This window comes from Castor canadensis, chromosome 4, assembly GCF_047511655.1.
Source record: "Castor canadensis chromosome 4, mCasCan1.hap1v2, whole genome shotgun sequence".
Taxonomy (NCBI): domain Eukaryota; kingdom Metazoa; phylum Chordata; class Mammalia; order Rodentia; family Castoridae; genus Castor; species Castor canadensis.
In genome coordinates, this window is record NC_133389.1 from 39,859,335 (window position 1) to 39,879,670 (window position 20,336).

Genomic DNA, 20,336 nt, shown 5'->3' on the forward strand with positions numbered 1-20,336 from the left:
TTATCTAGTTAGTAAGTTTAATATGAGAATAGCATAGCTTGTTTACACTCCGGGAATTTGTAGGTATGTAGTATGAGCGTAAGATAGGACTTTAGTTATCAGCAATATGTGTGCATCAGTATAAATTAGTGAAGCTATAGAGGGGAGCTGGAAGTGTAACTCAAGTGGGAAAGCCTAGCAAGCACAAGCCCTGAGTTCAAATCCTTCTACTGCAAAAATAAAAAAGATATGGAGGGGATTTAAGGTTTCTTCACATTTTCTAAAATAACTTTTGATATGCAGTTGGTAATTTGGACTAAAATATATTTCCTTCTGAGTTTTGATTGAATACCTCTCAACACTGATTTTTCAAGTATCTGATAAGTTCTGTAATAATGTTGTTAGATATTCTTTACAGTGAAATGACTTTTCTCTTATGGACTGTGTCTGAATGAAGGGCTGGAACTTTTCTTACATTATAGCAAATATAAGAATTTCTTGCTATTGTTGCTTTCTGATATTAAAAGATTTATTCACTTTGAAGGTTTTCCTCACAGTTTCTAGAGCAACTCTTCCTCAGAATTTGTCTTAATGTCAGAGTGCTGAGATTAATTTTCATTATAAAAATCAAATTAGTTTTCTCTCTCATGTTTTTCCTAAATGTAGAATGTGTTGGTGCTACATTGAGCAAAACCTTTCTCATGCTCATTAATAGCATTCGTAAGATTTTTACTCTGATGTGGTATCTCTGGTACTGAAGAAAGGTGGTGTATACATTAAAGGTTTTCCCACATTCATCACATTTAGGCTGTCTTCCTCAGAATGGAATTTCTCATGATCAATCAGATCATGGTTAAAACTTCTGCTGCACTGCACACACTGATAGGGTTTCTCCTCAGTGTGGATTCTCTCATGCTCAGTAAGATCTGTGATGAAGGTTTCCCCACATGCATCACACTTATATGGCTTTCCACCAGTGTGGATTCTGTGATGGTTAATGAGACCAGAGTGCTGACGAAAGCTTTTGCCACATTGAACACATGGATATGGTTTCTCCCCAGTGTGGGTTCTCTGATGTTGGATAAGAGCTGAGCACTGACTGAAAAATTTCCTACACTTGTGACATTTATATGGTTTTTCTCTAGTGTGGATTCTCTGGTGTTTGATGAGGTCTGAGTTCTGACTGAAACTTCTGCTGCACTGAGTGCACGGATATGGTTTTTCTCCAGTGTGGATTCTCTGATGAAGAATAAGTTCAGAACTCTGACTGAAAGCCTTCTCACAGCTGTCACAATGATAGGGCTTTTCACCAGAGTGTACTCTCTGATGTTTGGTGAGGTCTGAGCTTTGACTAAAACTTTTATTGCACAGATTACATGCATATGGTTTCTCTCCGGTGTGTATTCTTTGGTGCTTTATGAGATCTGAACGACGACTAAAACTTTTAGTACAATCATTACATGGGTAGGGTCTCTCTCCAGTGTGGATTCTCTGATGTAGAATAAGGTTGGAGCTCTGACTAAAGGTTTTCCCACACTCATCACATTCGTAGGGCTTCTCACCTGTGTGAATTCTGTGATGCTTAACAAGATCTGAGCGTCGACTAAACATTTTATTACACTGATTACATGGGTAAGGCTTCTCTCCAGTGTGAATTCTTTTATGATTAATCAGATCTGAAAGCCTACTGAAAGTTTTGCTACATTGATTACATGGATAGGGTTTCTCTCCAGTGTGAATTCTTTGATGCAGAATGAGGACTGAGCTCTGATTAAAAGCCTTCCCACATTCATTACATTTATAGGGCTTCTCTCCTGTGTGGATCCTTCGATGTTTAATGAGGTCTGAGTTCTGACTGAAGCTTTTACTACACTGGTTACATGGATATGGCTTCTCCCCAGTGTGGATTCTCTGATGTAGAATGAGATCTGAGCTCTGACTGAAGGCTTTCCCACACACATCACACTTGTATGGTTTCTCCCCAGTATGGATTCTTTGATGTTTTATAACATCAGAACTCTGACTGAAATGTTTGTTACACTGGTTACACATAAAAGGCTTCTCTCCTGTGTGGATTCTTTCATGTTTAACCAGGTCTGAGCGCTGGCTAAAACTTTTACTACAATGACTACATTGATAAGGTTTTTCTCCTGTATGGATTCTCTGATGTATAATAAGATCTGAGCTCTGACTGAAGGCTTTCCCACATTCACCACATTTATAAGGTTTTTCACCAGTGTGGACTCTTTGATGTTTGATAAGGTCTGAGCTCCGACTGAAGCTTTTAACACACCAATTACAAGGATAGGGTTTCTCCCCAGTATGAATTCTCTGATGCAGAACCAGAGCTGAGCTCATACGAAAGGCCTTTCCACATTTATCACATTCATAGGGTTTTTCCCAATGAGTTCTTTGGTGCCTAATAAGGCCTGTACTCCAAGAAAAGCTTTGGCCACATTCATCACAGTTATACTGTATTTTTTTAAGGAGGTTCTGATCCTCTTCATTCAATTTATCTTCAAATTCACAGAATTCTCTGCCTTCAGAATCCTGTAGAACATCCTCTCTGGGATTGTCTGACTCTTCAGGAAATGGTTTAATAATTGCTGTAATTTCCTCCTCTGAAGCTGGCTCTCCAATTTTGATCTTAGTCTCACCATCTGGAACAATAAACAAAATCTAAATGAAGTATGTTCTCCACACTGTAAGAAAGCTTCAGACGAAACATCAGTATTTACCTGTAAATACCGTAACAATATGAGAGTGCCCTAATACACTGAAAATTACCCTTTGAGAGGAAAATTGGGAAGAACCAACAAGTAATGGATCACATTAATCATTTATAGAAGAAACTTACCAGAGACCTGGGAATACTGAAGTCTATTCCCTGTGATTATAAAAGTGTGATTAAATTAGGGCTAACAAAATGCTAAGTGGTAGAGTGCCTGACTAGCAAGTGGGAGGCCCTGAGTTCAAACCCCAATACCATTAAAAAGTCAAGAAAAAGGGAAAGTAGTTGGTTGGGTTTTATCTAGCACTGACCAGCTTTTTGGGCTAAAAATAAGGTACTAATGAAAAACTTAAAGGGAAATCAAACCACTTCAATTCCTTTGTATCTTCTTTATCAGTTTTTTAGAAATGGTACAAAGTTGATTATTAATACATGAATGAAGCATAAAGCATGTACTGTGTTCCAAACACTTTATATAATAAAGCAACAGCAGGAATGAATGATCCCAGTCCTTAAGCCTAGCAATTACTTCAATACTATGAAGCTCCTTTATTATACCTTGGACCCACTGCATAAGAACTCTAAGACTTTTTCCTATAATATCTATTTGGATCTGGGGTTGGCATCACAGACTATAGGAGGAGCTGAATAGTACAATGACTTGGCTATTTCTATTTTTCCTTGAACATTAAGTACTCCCACCATGCAAAGCAGCCAAAGTTCTAAAAATTCGCATAGTTTCTATCCCTAGTGTTCAAAAATTTCCCTCCTTTTACATTTTATAAAGGTACATGTCTATGTAACTGTGGTGTGAAAGGGGATGGAAACTTCTGCCCACCTGGGATGAATCTTAATTACTAGTTGTTATAATAGAATGAACCTGAGGTTGACCATTAAATTGGTGAGGAAGTTCCCCTGTAGAGTCATAGGGTACCATTTGGACAGCTGTCATTGAACATGCTTCCTGGATTTGGCCTGCTTTCCCCCGTTCCCCAATGCTTACTCATTAAAGGTCAATAAAGTAGAAAACCATCTATTGCTCAGTTGACCATATGATCTGGGCAAAGTGTTTTATTACTGATTCTCATTAACTTCTCTCAATCCTGGTAGATCCTGTGAGGTCCTCATACTTCCTCTTCCAGAAAGCCAAGGCTGTGTCAGCATCCCATCCTTCCCATTAAAACTGTCAAAAACTGAAAACTCTAGCATTTTATGCTACTTGTAAGCTAACAAGTTGGCATACTAGTTTCATGGCTGCTAGCAGAAGACATGAGACTCTTAGATGAAAGATAAATGACAATTCATTATTCACAGCCATAGCAGAAGACAAACAGAAGCATTTTTTTTATTCAGTTGTTGAACCCCTATTCCCACAGAGTACATGTATAGTAAACTGTGTTATAGGAAAAGATGCTGGGTCTACATCACCCAAATCTTTTATAATGGGCACTAAACACAATTGTGCTCTATCATGTATTCAAAGCCTGCTTGCCATACAATGTTCTTAAAAAATGGACCACAACAAAGGTAGTCAATGCCCCTGCTTGGAAGATAAGAAGAAATACAGGAACCCATGGAAAATTATCTGTCAATACTAACTTCAATAGAAATGATGGAAACCAGAAGACAGCAAACAGAATATCATCTTTCAACTGCTGAGAGGAAGTAATGCTAACCAAGAATTGCAGCTAAGAGAAAATGCCTTAAACAAAAGTTAAAGTAAAGATACTTTCAGTTAAAGAAAAACCAAGAAAGGCTTTAACCTACAGACCTTCACTAAAGGAAATACTAGAGACTTCTTCAAGAAGGAAAAACTATCCCAGATATAACCAAGGTAATGTAGGAATGAAGAACACTGAAAAAAGTATAAAGTATCTGGGTAAATCTGAATGTGTACTGACAGATTAAAGCAATATGAATAGCTTATGGAGTTTACAATATTATAATATGGAATTTAATATATAGCAAAGACAGCACAAGAAGAGGGAAGAAAACAGAAGTAAAGTATATGGCTTAGTGTTAAAGTCCATAAGATTTTTACATTGTACTAGTGTAATAGCAGTAATAAAACTACACCATTTTGTTTTATACCACCCTATTCAAGGTAACCTGTACTAAAAATTGCCCCATATAAAGTCATTCTTTGTTTCCCATTGTCCAGCATTGTAACTTCTAAAAGAAATTCCCATTAAATCGCTGAGATATTAACTACTACAGTCAGCTGTTCCAGGAAAGGGGGACAAACCTAATCAGTTATCTTTTAGTTTTTCAGAACCAAGAACACCTGGCCATCTTCAAATAACATCAAAGTGTGGGCAAGGACTTGCTAATTCTGTTCTCTAATTAGAAAAAGAATAATTTTTAACTTTCATGAAAACAAAGTGTTTATCTAAAGGAGGGCTCAGGAGCCGTTTCAGGAATGAGAGAAAGAAAAACATCCCCTGAAGAAGGACAAGTCAGCACATAGCCTTCCTGTCTAGTCCCTCACTCCCCTCTTTTCCCCCTTATAAAAACATTTTGTATACCCAAAGTCTTTGAAGTGGTCATTAAGATGAGAATCCAGCCATTTTCCTGATTAGTTAGCTTATTGTAATAAAACTGATTTCCCTCCCACTAACTCTATTCTCCCGAATACTGGTGGCTGCGAGGTGAGCCGAACTGAATCTTGATCAGCAACACTGGAAGTAGCAAATTAAAATAAAGAGTAGTAAGTCCTATGGGTTATGTTACAAATTCTAAGTCAACCTTTTCCAATCACAATTCTAAAAGAACATAAAATAGAAAATGGGTCTGTGAATGTGACTCAGTAGAGCTTCCACTTAGCATATTCGATCTCCAATACAAAAAAAGAAATAAAAAACAAAACAGAAAATGAATTAAGTGACTGTTTTCTTAATTCTCAGTTAACATTACAGAAGTTTAAGGAAACATATTACTTCCAATAGATGCATAGAGCATCGTGGCTGAATTCACTCACAGAACTATATTTGAGAAAGGCTGTGATGAGGGAACCATAAAAATAACAATAGAGAAAAGTGAAAAAACAAAAAAACTTGACAATGTAAAATTAGACACAAGAGGAGGGGGGAAAAGAACAAAAATATTAAAGAAATAAAACAAAATTAAGAAGCTGGTACATTTATATACTCACACAACACAACACAACACAACACAACACACACACACACACACACACACACACACACACTGATTATCCCAATAAAAAGCAAACAAAAACATATAGCTAAAATCATTATTGGCTAAATATTAAATAATTTTCTCATAAGAACATGGCAAAGATAGTCACTTCTTATCATTTCTATTCAACATTCCTAGTCAATACAAGACATGAAAAATAATCGAGACATGCAAATATGAAAGAAAAAACTCAAACTGTCTTTACTGAGAGACTACCCAGTCCCATGCATAGAAAAATCCCTACGCTGTCTCAAAAAAGCTATTAGAACTTGCAACTGGGTTTAGTAGAGCAATATACAAAAACAACTGGGTTTCTGAATCGAAGCAATGGTCAGAATAAGAAAATTTTAAACATTTTTTTCAATTGTACCCCAAAATGAAATACTTCAAATTTAGCAAAATATGTGAAATATCTGTAAAATGAAAATTAAAAACATTGCTGAGAGAACCTAAAGAAGACCTAATAAAAAGAAATATATAACATTATTCGTGGATAAGAAGATTTAATATTGGTAAAAGGGTAATTCTTCTAAAATTGATCTATAAATTTGGGGCAAATCCAATCAAAGTCCTAGAAAGAATTTTTTTTTCTGAAAAGTTAAAAATTCCTTAATTTTTTATTCCTGTACCAGGACAATATACCTGATGTAATTAAAAGTAAAAAAGACAAAGATTCCAAGAATAAAAGACCCCAGGAATGCACATCTAATTGACACTAGGCTACATTAATCAATAGCTGCACTTTTTGCCAACTGTGGTTATGCCAGTCCTGAACAAGAGGAACTTCCTGTTTAAGCTGCAGTAACTTTTCTGACTATGGATCATTGCTCCTTCTGTGGCAGAGCTTTACATTTCCTCTAATGCATTCTGAATGACTGTATCAAAGTAACCTGCAGCTTTTCTGAAACTTCTTGCTTTCTCTCCTACTAAGAATTGTAGCCCTTTTTCTGCTATATTTTTTGTGGTTATGGGACTGGGATTTGAACTCAGGGCTTCATGATTGCAAAGAAGGTGCTCTACCACTTCAGTCACAGCTCCAGTCCATTTTGCTCTGGTTATTACAGAGATGGGAGTCTTATACACTATTTGCCCTCACTGGTCTTGAACTACGATTTTCCTGGTCTCAACCTTCCAAGTTAGCTAGGATTGCAGGTAGCCAGTACCTGGCCTTTTTCTGCTATTTTTAAAACCTGCTACCATTCTGCCACTTCCACCACCAGATCCATAACCACCATCATAGAGACTGATAGAGTTTTTTCCACCAAAACTGGCTCCCTCTTCATGGGTTTATTATTTTATTGCTAGTGTCCACTATAATTTTCAAAATCATTCTGGTTCCCACCACCAAAATTTCCTCCTTCATTGTAACATATGCTCATCCTCCACTACCACCACCACCACCGTATCCACTACTCTGGTTTCTATATCCTAGTCTGCTGCCACCATAGCCTCCTCTACTACTATAACCAGGACCATCACCTCAAAATCCATTATATTCACCATCACCTCCTCCATAACCACCTCTACTGCCACCACTTCCACCACCACACCCTCCTCTTCCACCATGGCCCAAATTACCTCCATCACCTCCAAAGTTTCCTCCACAACCCGTAAGCTTGCCAGATCCACCTCCATGATCTCTTTGTGATCCAGAAGACTATCTCTCCTTTTTAGAAAGGGCCTTTTGCACTTCATAATTATGGCCATTAACAATGTGGTATTCCTGACCAAAAATTTTATCAACTGTATCATAATCATAAAAAGTTACAAAAGCAAAACTCCCTTTTTCCCACTCTGCCTGTCTGCCATGTCTTCTATAGTTTCAATCTTGCCATACTTTTCAAAATGGTCTCTCAAATTTCCTCTATATTTTCTTTAGCACCACCAACAAAAATCTTCTTCACTGTTAGATGGGTACCCAGCATTAAAGAATCTTCTAGAAACATCTCTCTTTAGTTCCACTGCACAACCGTCAGTTTTCTGTGGTTGTGCACACCTTGCTGCATCCACCTCTTCAAGAGAAGAGTAAGTCACAAGAAAGACCAAAGCTCCTGGAAGATTTTGCTTTGGGGCCTCATTACCATACAATCTGTGAGTATAACCCATTTATCAAAATGTTCTTTAAACTATCATCTGCAATTTCAAAGCTCAGATCACCAACAAACAGCTTCCTCAGTTGCTCTAGCTCCTTTGGATCATGGCCCTTCTCCTGCCAGTGAGAAGGTGGTGAGGTTAGATTGTGCTGTGAACATTTTACCTCCATTTTGAGACCAGACTTCCCTCTTCTATCTTAAGTTCAATATTTTTTTGTAAACATTGACAAACTAATTCTAAACTTTTGTAGAAAGGCACAGAAAAATCTAAACAATTTTGAAAACTGAACAAAATTGGAGAAGCTAAACGGCCTGATTTCAAGCTTTACTATAAAGCTATCCAAGTTAACTGAAGGAGTGTGGTATTGGCATATAGATAGATATAACTATCAATTTTTGTGTTTATCCTTCTCTGGATTTTCCTCAGAGCTTTACCAAATGTGTGTGTGTTTAACAAACTATTGTTTGGTTCTCCATGTGTTATTCTCTGCATTGTGCTCTCCAATTGTGCTAATATGTCTAAGCCCAATGTAACTATATTTGGAGATGGGGCTCTTAAGGAAGTAATTGAGGTCAAATGAAGCCAGAGGGTGGGGCCCTAATCTAATAGGACTGGTGTTTTTATAAGAGGAAGAGACATCAGGGATACATGCATGTGCATGCAAACCAGGCATGTGCAAACCAAGGAGAGAGGCCTCAGGAGAAACCAACCCTGTTGTCCCCTTGATAGTGGACTTCCAGTCTCCAGAACTGTAAGAAAACAAATTTCTGTTGTTTAACCACTACTCTGAGGTATTCTATTATGGTAGTTCTAGTAGAATAACACAGACTGTTTTTGAACATACATTTATGGGATTATACCATATGAATCTTGTGACTTGCTGTTTTTTGCTCAGCCTTATATTTGGAAAACTCATCCAAATTAATGTGAATCACTGTAGTCCATTCATATTTACTACTTTAGTGTGACACATACCACAAAATTGGTATGTGGTAAAATTTACATTCTGCTTCAATGAACAGTAATGTTTTGCAATTACAAACAATGCTGATATGAATATGCTTGTACATGTATCCCTGTTCCATATGTACACAAAAATGGGTTTTTCTCCAGGTTATAAAAGCTTAGGATCAAATATCAGTAACTGAGAATTGTTTAGGTCTTCAATTAAATATTTTCAAAGTGGTGGAATAATCCACACTTCCATCAGAATATATGCGAGTTCATGATGCTCTGTGCTTGTGATACTGGGGTTTGAACCAAGGGCCTTTTGTTTGCTAGCCAAGTGCTCTACCACTTGAGCCACATCCCCTCCCTTTTTGCTTTCCTAATTTTTCAGATAAGGTCTTGGCACTTTTTGCCCAGAGCTGGCCTCAAACTTCAGTCCTCCTACTTATGCCACCCATGTAGCTGGGATTACAGAGGCATGCCAGGTTGTCTGGCCCTATGCTCTATGTTTAACCAATATCAAGTCTATTCTCTTTTTAATCCATTGCAATTAAAATCTCCCCAATTGAATCAAACCTATGATTATTAATTTACTAGTATGTTCTATATTGACAAATCTCATCTTAGTCTGGACTTATTTGAATAGTTGATCAATCTCTTCTTTTTTTATTGTTTTATTATTCATATGTGCATACAAGGCTTGGGTCATTTCTCCCCCCTGCCCCCACCCCCTCCTTTACCACCCACTCCGCCTCTCCCTCTCCCCCCTACCCCCCTCAATACCTGGCAGAAACTATTTTGCCCTTATCTCCAATTTTGTTGAAGAGAGAGTATATGCAATAATAGGAAGGAACAAGTGTTTTTGCTAGTTGAGATAAGGATAGCTATACAGGCAGTTGACTCACATTAATTTTCTGTGCGTGTGTGTTACCTTCTAGGTTAATTCTTTTTGATCTAACCTTTTCTCTAGTTCCAGGTCCCCTTTTCCTATTGGCCTCAGTTGCTTTTAAGGTATCTGCTATAGTTTCTCTGTGTTAAGGGCAACAAATGCTAGCTAATTTTTTAGGTGTCTTACCTATCCTCACCCCTCCCTTGTGTGCTCTCGCTTTTATCGTGTGCTCAAAGTCCAATCCCCTTGTTATGTTTGCCCTTGATCTAATGTCCACATATGATTTTTGGTCTTTTGGGCCAGGCTAACCTCACTCAGAATGATGTTCTCCAATTCCATCCATTTACCAGCGAATGATAACATTTAGTTCTTCTTCATGGCTGCATAAAATTCCACTGTGTATAGATACCACATTTTCTTAATCCATTAATCAGTGGTGGGGCATCTTGGCTGTTTCCATAACTTGGCTATTGTGAATAGTGCTGCAATAAACATGGGTGTGCAGGTGCCTCTGGAGTAACCTGTGTCACAGTCTTTTGGGTATATCCCCAAGAGTGGTATTGCTGGATCAAATGGTAGATCAATGTTTAGCTTTTTAAGTAGCCTCCAAATTTTTTTCCAGAGTGGTTGTACTAGTTTACATTCCCACCAACAGTGTAAGAGGGTTCCTTTTTCCCCGCATCCTCGCCAACACCTGTTGTTGTTGGTGTTGCTAATTATGGCTATTCTAACAGGGGTGAGGTGGAATCTTAGTGTGGTTTTAATTTGCATTTCCTTTATTGCTAGAGATGGTGAGCATTTTTTCATGTGTTTTTGGCCATTTAAATTTCTTCTTTTGAGAAAGTTCTGTTTAGTTCACTTGCCCATTTCTTTATTGGTTCATCAGTTTTGGGAGAATTTAGTTTTTTAAGTTCCCTATATATTCTGATTATCAGTTCTTTGTCTGATGTGTAGCTGGCAAATATTTTCTCCCATTCTGTGGGTGTTCTTTTCAGTTTAGAGACCATTTCTTTTGATGAACAGAAGCTTTTTAGTTTTATGAGGTCCCATTTATCTATGCTATCTCTTAAATGCTGTGCTGCTGGAGTTTCGTTGAGAAAGTTCTTACCTATACCTACTAACTCCAGAGTATTTCCTACTCTTTCCTGTATCAACTTTAGAGTTTGTGGTCTGATATTAAGATCTTTGATCCATTTTGAGTTAATATTGGTATAGGGCGATATACATGGATCGAGTTTCAGTTTCTTGCAGACTGCTAACCAGTTTTCCCAGCAGTTTTTGTTGAAGAGGCTGCTATTTCTCCATCGTATATTTTTAGCTCCTTTGTCAAAGACAAGTTGGTTACAGTTTTGTGGCTTTATATCTGGGTCCTCTATTATGTTCCACTGGTCTTCATGTCTGTTTTTGTGCCAGTACCATGCTGTTTTTATTGTTATTGCTTTGTAATATAGTTTGAAGTCAGGTATCGTGATACCTCCAGCATTGTTCTTTTGACTGAGTATTGTCTTGGCTATTCGTGGCCTCTTGTGTTTCCATATAAATTTCACGGTAGATTTTTCAATCTCTTTAATGAATGTCATTGGAATTTTGATGGGAATTGCATTAAACATGTAGATTACTTTTGGGAGTATCGACATTTTTACTATGTTGATTCTACCAATCCATGAGCATGGGAGATCTCTCCACTTTCTGTAGTCTTCCTCAATCTCTTTCTTCAGAAGTTTATAGCTTTCCTTGTAGAGGTCATTCACATCTTTTGTCAGGTTTACACCTAGGTATTTGATTTTTTTTGAGGCTAATGTAAATGGAATTGTTTTCATACATTCTTTTTCAGTTTGCTCATTGTTAGTATATAGAAATGCTAATGATTTTTCTATGTTGATTTTATATCCTGCTACCTTGCTGTAGCTATTGATGATGCCTAGAAGCTTCTGAGTAGAGTTTTTTTGGTCTTTAAGGTATAGGATCATGTCATCTGCAAATAGGGATATTTTGACAGTTTCTTTACCTGTTTGTATTCCTTTTATTCCTTCTTCTTGCCTAATTACTCTGGCTAGGAATTCCAGTGCTATGTTGAATAGGAGTGGAGATAGTGGGCATCCTTGTCTGGTTCCTGATTTTAGAGGGAATGGTTTCAGTTTTTCTACATTAAGTATAATGCTGGCTGTAGGTTTGTCGTATATAGCTTTTATAATGTTGAGGTACTTTCCTTCTATTCCTAGTTTTCTTAGAGCTTTTATCATGAAATGGTGTTGGATCTTATCAAAGGCTTTTTAATGCATCTATTGAGATGATCAAGTGGTTTTTGTCTTTGCTTCTGTTAATGTGGTTTATTACGTTTATTGATTTTCATATGTTGAACCACCCCTGCATTCCTGGGATGAAGCCTACTTGGTCGTGGTGAATGATCTTTTTGATGTATTGTTGAATTCGGTTTGCCATTATTTTATTGAGGATTTTTGCATCAGTATTCAGTATTAGATTGGCCTATAGTTCTCCTTTTTGGAAGTGTCTTTGCCTGGTTTTGGGATAAGTGTAATACTGGCTTCATAAAAGGTGTTTGGCAGTTTTCCTTCCCTTTCTATTTTGTGGAACAGTTTAAGGAGGGTTGGTATCAGTTCTTCTTTAAAGGTATGATAGAATTCAGCAGAGAATCCATCAGGTCCTGGACTTTTCTTTTTGGGGAGACTCTTGATTGCTGTTTCAATTTCATTTTGTGTTGTAGATCTATTCAGGTGATTAATTTCCTCTTGATTCAGTTTTGGATGATCATAAGTATCTAGAAATCTGTCCATTTCTTTAAGATTTTCAAATTTATTTGAATATAGGTTCTCAAAGTAGTCTCTGATGATTTCCTGGACTTCCATGGTGTTTGTTTTTATCTCCCTTTTTGCATTCCTGATTCTTCTATTTTGGGTTTTTTCTCTCCTCATTTTAGTCATGTTTGCCAGGGGTCTATTGATCTTGTTTATTTTTTCAAAGAACCAACATTTTGTTTCATTAATTCTTTGTAAGGTTTTTTTGGTTTCTATTTCATTAATTTCAGCTCTTATTTTTATTATTTCTCTCCCTCTATTTGTTTTGGGATTTGCTTGTTCTTGTTTTTCTAGGAGTTTGAGATGTATCATTAGGTCATTGATTTGGGATCTTTCAGTCTTTTTAATATATGCACTCATAGCTATAAACTTTCCTCTCAGGACTGCCTTTGCTGTGTCCCATAGGTTCCGGTAGGTTGTGTTTTCATTTTCATTGACTTCCAGGAACTTTTTAATTTCCTCTTTTATTTCATCGATGATCCATTGTTCATTAAGTAATGAGTTATTTAGTTTCCAGCTGTTTGCATGTTTTTTGTCTTTATTTTTGTTGTTGGGTTCTACTTTTACTGCATTGTGATCAGATAGTATGCATGGTATAATTTCTATTTTCTTATATTTGCTGAGGCTTGCTTTGTGCCCTAGCATATGATCTATTTTGGAGAAGGTTTCATGGGCTGCTCAGAAGAATGTATATTGTGTAGAGGTTGGATGAAATGTTCTGTAGACATCAAGTAGGTCCATTTGATCTATTGTATATTTTAGATCTTGGATTTCTTTATTGAGTTTTTTGTTGGGATGACCTATCTACTGAGGATAATGGGGTGTTAACATCTCCCACAACCACTGTGTTGGTGTTTATATTTGCTTTTAGGTTTTTCAGGGTATGTTTGATGAAATTGGGTGCGTTGACATTGGGTGCATACAGGTTAATGATTATTATTTCCTTTTGGTCAATTTCCCCTTTTATTAGTATGGAATGTCCTTCTTTATCTCGTTTGATCAATATAGGTTTGAAGTCTACTTTGTCAGAGATAAGTATTGCTACTCCTGCCTGTTTTTGGGGGCCATTGGCTTGGTAAATATTCTTCCAGCCTTTCATCCTAAGCCTATGCTTATTTCTGTCGGTGAGATGGGTCTCCTGGAAGCATCAAATTGTTGGGTCTTCCTTTTTAATCCATTTCGTCAAGCGGTGCCTTTTAATGGGTGAATTAAGTCCATTAACATTAAGTGTTAGTACTGATAGGTATGTGGTGATTCCTGTCATTTAGTTGTCTTAGTTGTTTGAAGGTTTGATTGTGTGTACCTAAGTTGAGGTTACTCTGTACTTTCTTGCTTTTTCTTTTCCTGTGGTTTGGTGCTGCCTGTCTTTTCATGGTTAAGTTGGGTGTCACTTTCTGTGTGCAGAATCCCTTGAAGGATCTTTTGTAGTGGTGGCTTTGTGGTCACATATTGTTTTAGTTTCTGCTTATCATGGAAGACTTTTATTGTTCCATCTATTTTGAATGATAGTTTTGCTGGGTAGAGTATCCTGGGGTTGAAGTTATTTTCATTCAGTGACCGGGAGATCTTGCTTTTAATGTTTCTGTTGAGAAGTCTGCTGTGATTTTGATGGGTTTACCTTTGTATGTTATTTGTTTTTTCTCTCTTACAGCCTTCAATATTCTTTCCCTAGTTTCTGAACTTGTTGTTTTAATGATGATATGTCATGGGGTATTTCTATTTTGATCTGGTCTGTTTGGTGTCCTGGAGGCCTCTTGCATCTGTATGGGAATATCTTTCTCTAGATTTGGGAAATTTTCTGTTATTATTTTGTTGAATATATTATGCATTCCCTTCGCTTGCACCTCTTCTCCTTCTTCAATGCCCATGATTCTCAAGTTTGGTCTTTTGATGGAGTCAGTGAGTTCTTGCATTTTCTTTTCACAGGTCTTGAGTTGTTTAATTAATAGTTCTTTGGTTTTTCCTTTAATTACCATTTCATCTTTGAGTTCTGAGAGTCTGTCTTCTGTTTGTTCTATTCTGTTGGATTGGCCTTCCGTTTTGTTTTGCAGTTCTGTTTCGTTCTTTTTTCTGAGGTTTTCCATATCCTGGGTGGTTTCCTCTTTAATGTTGTCTATTTTTGTCCTGAGCTCATTTATCCATTTATTCATTGTGTTCTCTGTTTCACTTTGGTGTTTATACAGTGCTTCTATGGTTTCCTTTATTTCTTCTTTTGCTTTTTCAAATTCTCTATTTTTGTTGTCTTGGAATTTCTTGAGTGTCTCCTGTACATTTTGGTTGACCCTATCCAGTATCATCTCTATAAAATTCTCATTGAGTACCTGTAGTATGTCTTCTTTTAAATTATTCTTGTGGGCTTCGTTGGGTTCTTTGGCATAGTTTATCTTCATTTTCTTGGAGTTTGGATCTGAGTATCTGTTTTCTTCATTCCCCTCTGTTTCCTGTTCTAATTTTTGCTGTGGGGAAACTGGTTTCCCTGTTTTTGTCATTGTCCTTGACATTGTCATTGCTGTTGTTACTGTCCCTGTACTGTGTGCAATTAAGTATTTTCTGGCTTGTAATAATAACAATGGTAATGTTTAGAATGGAAGGGTGAGAGGAGATGGAAAGCAAGAAGTTAAAGAAAAGGGAAAAACAGACAAGTAGGAAAAAACAAAACAAGGAATCAAACAAAAAAGTTTCAAAGGTATAAACAGGGAGCATTAGTGTACTAATCAACAGTAAGCTGAACAGGCATTAGAGAGACAGAGAGAGGATTGAAAATAAAAAATAAAAAGAATAAAGATAAGAATAAAAATAAAAAATAAGTAAATGAAAGAAATATATATACATAAATAAAATAAAACAAAATGAAAACTAGAAAATTAAAAAAAAAAAACCTCCAAGTTCAAATGCAATGAAGTTTCAGTCTTAATAATTTTGGTGTCCGTCTCAGTCTCCAATCCTGGAGATGGTGCCTCAGATGTTGTTCTGTAGTTGTCTCATCAAAGGGGACGCATAAAGTAGAACAAAACTGGACAAAAAAAAAAGACCCACAAAGTGTCCCAAGTTCAAATGCAATACAATTTCAGTAAGTTTTTCAGCATGCAGGTGTAGTTTGGTTGTTTTCTCATGAAAGGTAGGGAGAGAGTAAAGAAAAAAAAAAAGAGTCTGGAGACAGTTCTGTGAATGGTGTCTGCGGCTGTGTGTCCGCTGCTGTCAGCCTGCTGTTGCTGGAGGCGTTATTTATGCAGATCTCAGGGGTGAGCTTAACACTCACCTGGCCCCGCAGGCTTTGTTTGCTCAGAGTTCTCCTGTGCGTGAGCCTCTGCTACAAGCTTTCCCCTTTCTAAGCACTGGGGGAGGTGACACTGCACCTGCTTTCTCAGGCCTGCATGTTTGTTTACAGCTCATGTGGGAAGTGGGTCTTCCCCCCTCTCCTGTGGAGTTTTCCTCCCATTGCCATTTTTACAAGTTTTTCCTCTCCTGATTACTGGGCAGACCTGCTGCTCCTGCCAGCCACCCTGTTTGTTTACAGCTCACGTGGGAGGTGGGTCTTCCCCCTTCTCCTGTGGAGTTTTCCTACCTCTGCCACTCTCACAAGCTTTCCTGCTCCTGGTTGCTGGGCGTGCACCCCTGCTCCCGCCAGCCTGGCTTGTTTATTTACAATTTCGGGAAGGATTCCCTTCCCCCAATCTTTAGCACTCAGTGCACCCCACCCTCTTTCCCATGTGTCTTTATTGTTCTTATTGCTTATTACTCAGTTTCTCTTTTTTTCCCCGGGTGGAGGTTGGTCTGTCCAGGAGGCTATGCTGCTCTGGCTCAGGGTTGTCTGTGGAAGTACTGCGGTACCGCTAAGCTCACCTTGTCTGTGTCTTCCCAAGCCTTCTGGGCACGGGCGACTGGCGGCCCGGGGGCCCTCCTGGTTTCTCTGTTTAATGTGAAGTGGAGATTCTCTGCACCGGCTGGAGGTGTGGAGGGGTGAAAGTTTTCCCTCTTCTTGGTGGTTTTGCCTGCAAAGTGTGTCTCCAGCGTCTCTCCAAGATTTCACTATAGGAGGCATGCTTTCTGCTTCCTCCCTCAGTTGCCATCTTGGAATCTGATCAATCTCTTCTTAAAACACTTGTTTTCTTCTCCCTAACTTACCTTTCTCCTTTCCTCCACGTATCAGAGTTCTTATGCCTTCCTGTTATACTGGTAATAAAATCCCAAATGTATGGAGTTTTTAACCTTACTAGGTTTGTAAGTTTCCATAAGATCTGGTCCCTTTTCTTTCTATTTTTCCCTTCCTCCCTTCCTTCCTTCACTTTCATGAGTAAAGCAAGAATTTATTGAGATAGAAAAGTAACAAACAGTAGAGCTCCCAGAGCTGGGAGAGGTCCCAAGACAGTGTGCCAGAGAAGTGATGTGGTCTGTGATTTTTATACATTTTCTCCAGGACGTTGCTCAATCTCTACACTAATCAGGTATGCTGGTCTCTTTCTTTCTGTTCTCATTCCATTTCCCCTATCCCCTAATAACCTAGCTATTCCAGGTTCACTCTATTCCTGCTACATCTAGGGATCTCTGAAATTTGCTATTCCCTCTGCCTGGAATACTCTTCCAGATAGTCATGTGGCTGGATTTCTTAACTTCATTTATAACTCTACCCAAATGTTACTGTCTCAGAGACATGCTAGGCTTGTTGGGTCTCTGCATTTTTGAGGCACAAGATCCTAAAGTTCAATATACTAAAATGACCAATCTCTTCTGCCAATAATAATGTTATAGGTGACAAGTGAATCCTGACTTACTATTTATTAGGCACTGATAGAAACTTAATGCTTAATCACAGAGCACTAAGTGACTCTATATTACAAACTTCTTGTTATGCAATGTTTATTCCATCAAATCATAAAATTGGACATGCAAATCTGCATTACATTACAAAAGCAAGTCTAGAAGAGAAGTAAATTCCATAGGCTAGTGATTTGGATTCCATTGTTCTTGTCCCTATTGTTTTACTACTTTTCCCTCAACCAATATTCATGGCCTCAGAGAATTTCCTAATGCTAATCACATGAAGAAAAATTACAGAACTGATTAACAGAAGGTCCTGTAAGGTTTCACTTCTATTCTTCCTCAGGGTTGGCCTCAAATGCATAGGTGAAGATAGATTTTTCCAGTGGTCAGGTTTCAGGTTGTTCACTTTTCATTAAAGGCAACACAGTCTAAAATACATGCCTATGTTGACTCATGGGTAGTAACTAAGGGGTTATTGGGTAAAGTAAATGGAAAGAACAAGAGGACTAGAAAAAAGGATTCTGGGGGAAACATATGAGGCTGGACCCCCTAGAATGGGTAACATGTGAGTGTATTTGTGTCTGATGTGAGCTCTCAGCAAAGGGCATCTATTGTAGAGAAGCTTCTCAATCATACAGGCATGATGCTCCATAATATGTCAATCATCCTTTCTTCTAATGCTTGTCCAATTGATTCATGTACGGAGTGGTCATGACAACATGTATGGAGGCTATAATGGACCTCCTTCTGCCAAGGCCTGCTACCACTGCTATTTGCCCACTCAGCTAAAGCCAATATTACACTCCAAATAAGGTATCACTCCCTTGAGAGGGACCAGCCAGTCACTGGGGGGTCATATTCATTACATTGAACCAATTCTATCATAAAGATGGCAACAATTTATTTTTCAAGGACTAAAAACATAGTCCAGATACAAATTTGTATTGACTTAAGAAAATATTATAGTTATTACCATGATATCTTATATAAAATTGCCTCCAAATAACATATCTTACAGGGAAGTTCAACAGTAAGCTCTCATACTTATAATTTGTGGATCTTAATATATACATATAAAATCATCCAGAAGAAAACATATTGAGTTCAGAGTGTAATGACTTGCCAAAGGTTAAGTCTGGAGTGCTGTCATGTAAGATGCAGAATATGTCCTAAACCAAAGGACAATAATTTTTTATCTTTTCTGTGGCTAGAATACACATACACACACAGGAACAGAAACCAATGATGGAGGAGCAGTGAGAATAGTTCTTCTTATTATATACTTATTCCACTTGTATTGTTTTTGCTTCCTATCCACACAATCAATATTGGGTTTGGTGAATTTGAGGTTCTAGTGCTCAAAGGGGAAATGCTTCTACTGTGGAATGAAATCATGATTTGTGTTAAATCTAAAGATAAAATTGTTCTTGGCTTTTTTGGGCTCCTTATGCTATTGAAACTTTATTGGCCAGGATGACTGACCCCAGTTCCAATGGGGAATTAGTTGCTGCTACATAGTAAAGGCAAGGAAGAATATATCTGGAAATTAGAGGCTATACTGGGGTGTTTCTTAGTTGTCTCAAGTCCAAGAAGCCCAACCAATGGTACTCTGAAGAATCCTAAAAGTATTATCAATGACTTATATTACTTAACTACTTAAAGAAGTCTGAGACAACAAGATAGTAGCAGAGGGAAAAGATGTGAAATGAGTGATAGAAGACCACAGTTAGGATTATGAACTTAGGCTTTTTGAAAAGCAAAAACAGTAACAGTCACTTTTTATGTTATGTGTTTTTCTACCTTTCCTTACTACCTTATATGAAGAGCACTAATGGTAGTTGAATTCTAGGTTTCAGATGGGAGAATGACTTAATTATGTATCAACTTGCAAGGAAATAGTAGTTTAAGGGACTTTGTTACTCTTCTGTGTTGGGAGTGCAGAAATATAAACAAAGGACACGAGTGGATATTATAGGATAAAAGGGGTATACTATAACTGATATTCTCCTTTCACCTCTTTAGATCTACTTTCCATCTGCCCAGTGCCTCAGTGTGTTGATGTTGATGGACTGCGTAACCAGAGGTTCTGTGCCTTCTGGTTTGAAATTATATTTGCACAACAGTGGGATAAAAGAAGTGTGACCAATTGTCCGTTTGCATAAAACGGGGGGGGGGTGTTATTGGGATGTAGGACTGTTAGTGGTATAAATACCAAGCAAATAGATGAGTTGGTCACCATACATATTGGTTCCCTTCTTGCTGGGTCAATTAGAAGTATAGTCATTCTTCAATATCAGCAGGGGTTTGGTTTCAGAACCCCTATGGACACCAAAATTCACAGGCTAATGCAGAAGTCCCTTATACAAAATAGCCCAGTATATGCCTTTAACCTACATATACCCTCTCATATACTTTAATTCAGCTCTACATTGCTTATAATCCCTAATACAATGGAAACAGTATATAAGTAGCTGTTATATTGTATTGCTTCTTATGACTTGTTTTCTGGAATGTTTTTGATTCATGGTTAGTTGAATCTGTAGACATGGAACCTATGTGTAGTTGTATTTGTGCTTCTTTTACCAAAGGCCAGAGCTTCTATCGAGTGGCTCTGTCCTTCAGTGACATTCTCCAGAATCTGGTAATCAATCTCTCCTCTTGTGTCTTAAGCAGCAAAGTAAAAGTAGTAAATGCTTCCCATTGCTATTTTCCCAAGGCTGTTCTTCATCCCTTGCTGATCTCTGTATTCCTGCCCTTCCTTTACACGAAACTGAATTGCTCCACTGGAATGAGCCATCTGTTTCCTGCTAGAATCTTGACTGATACATGTTGGTTCAATGTCTCCATATTATTATCATTATCTGATAATATATATTTATTTTCTGTTTCCTCCCACTAGAATGTAAACTTCTTGAGGGCA

General features: G+C 37.7%; 1 protein-coding gene and 1 pseudogene across 3 annotated transcripts in view; both read right to left on the reverse strand.

Moving 5' to 3' along the window:
• LOC109698656 (uncharacterized) overlaps positions 1-20,336 on the reverse strand; it is a 23,886-nt gene continuing 3,550 nt past the window's right edge. For all 3 annotated transcript variants that reach the window (XM_074070003.1, XM_020183006.2, XM_020183007.2), the window contains exon 3: positions 1-2,639. In XM_074070003.1, the coding sequence (XP_073926104.1) occupies positions 709-2,639 (1,931 nt within the window). In that variant the 3' untranslated portion in view covers positions 1-708. The remainder of the gene's footprint in view (positions 2,640-20,336) is intronic.
• Positions 7,566-8,171, reverse strand: LOC109698655 (heterogeneous nuclear ribonucleoprotein A3 pseudogene; annotated as a pseudogene).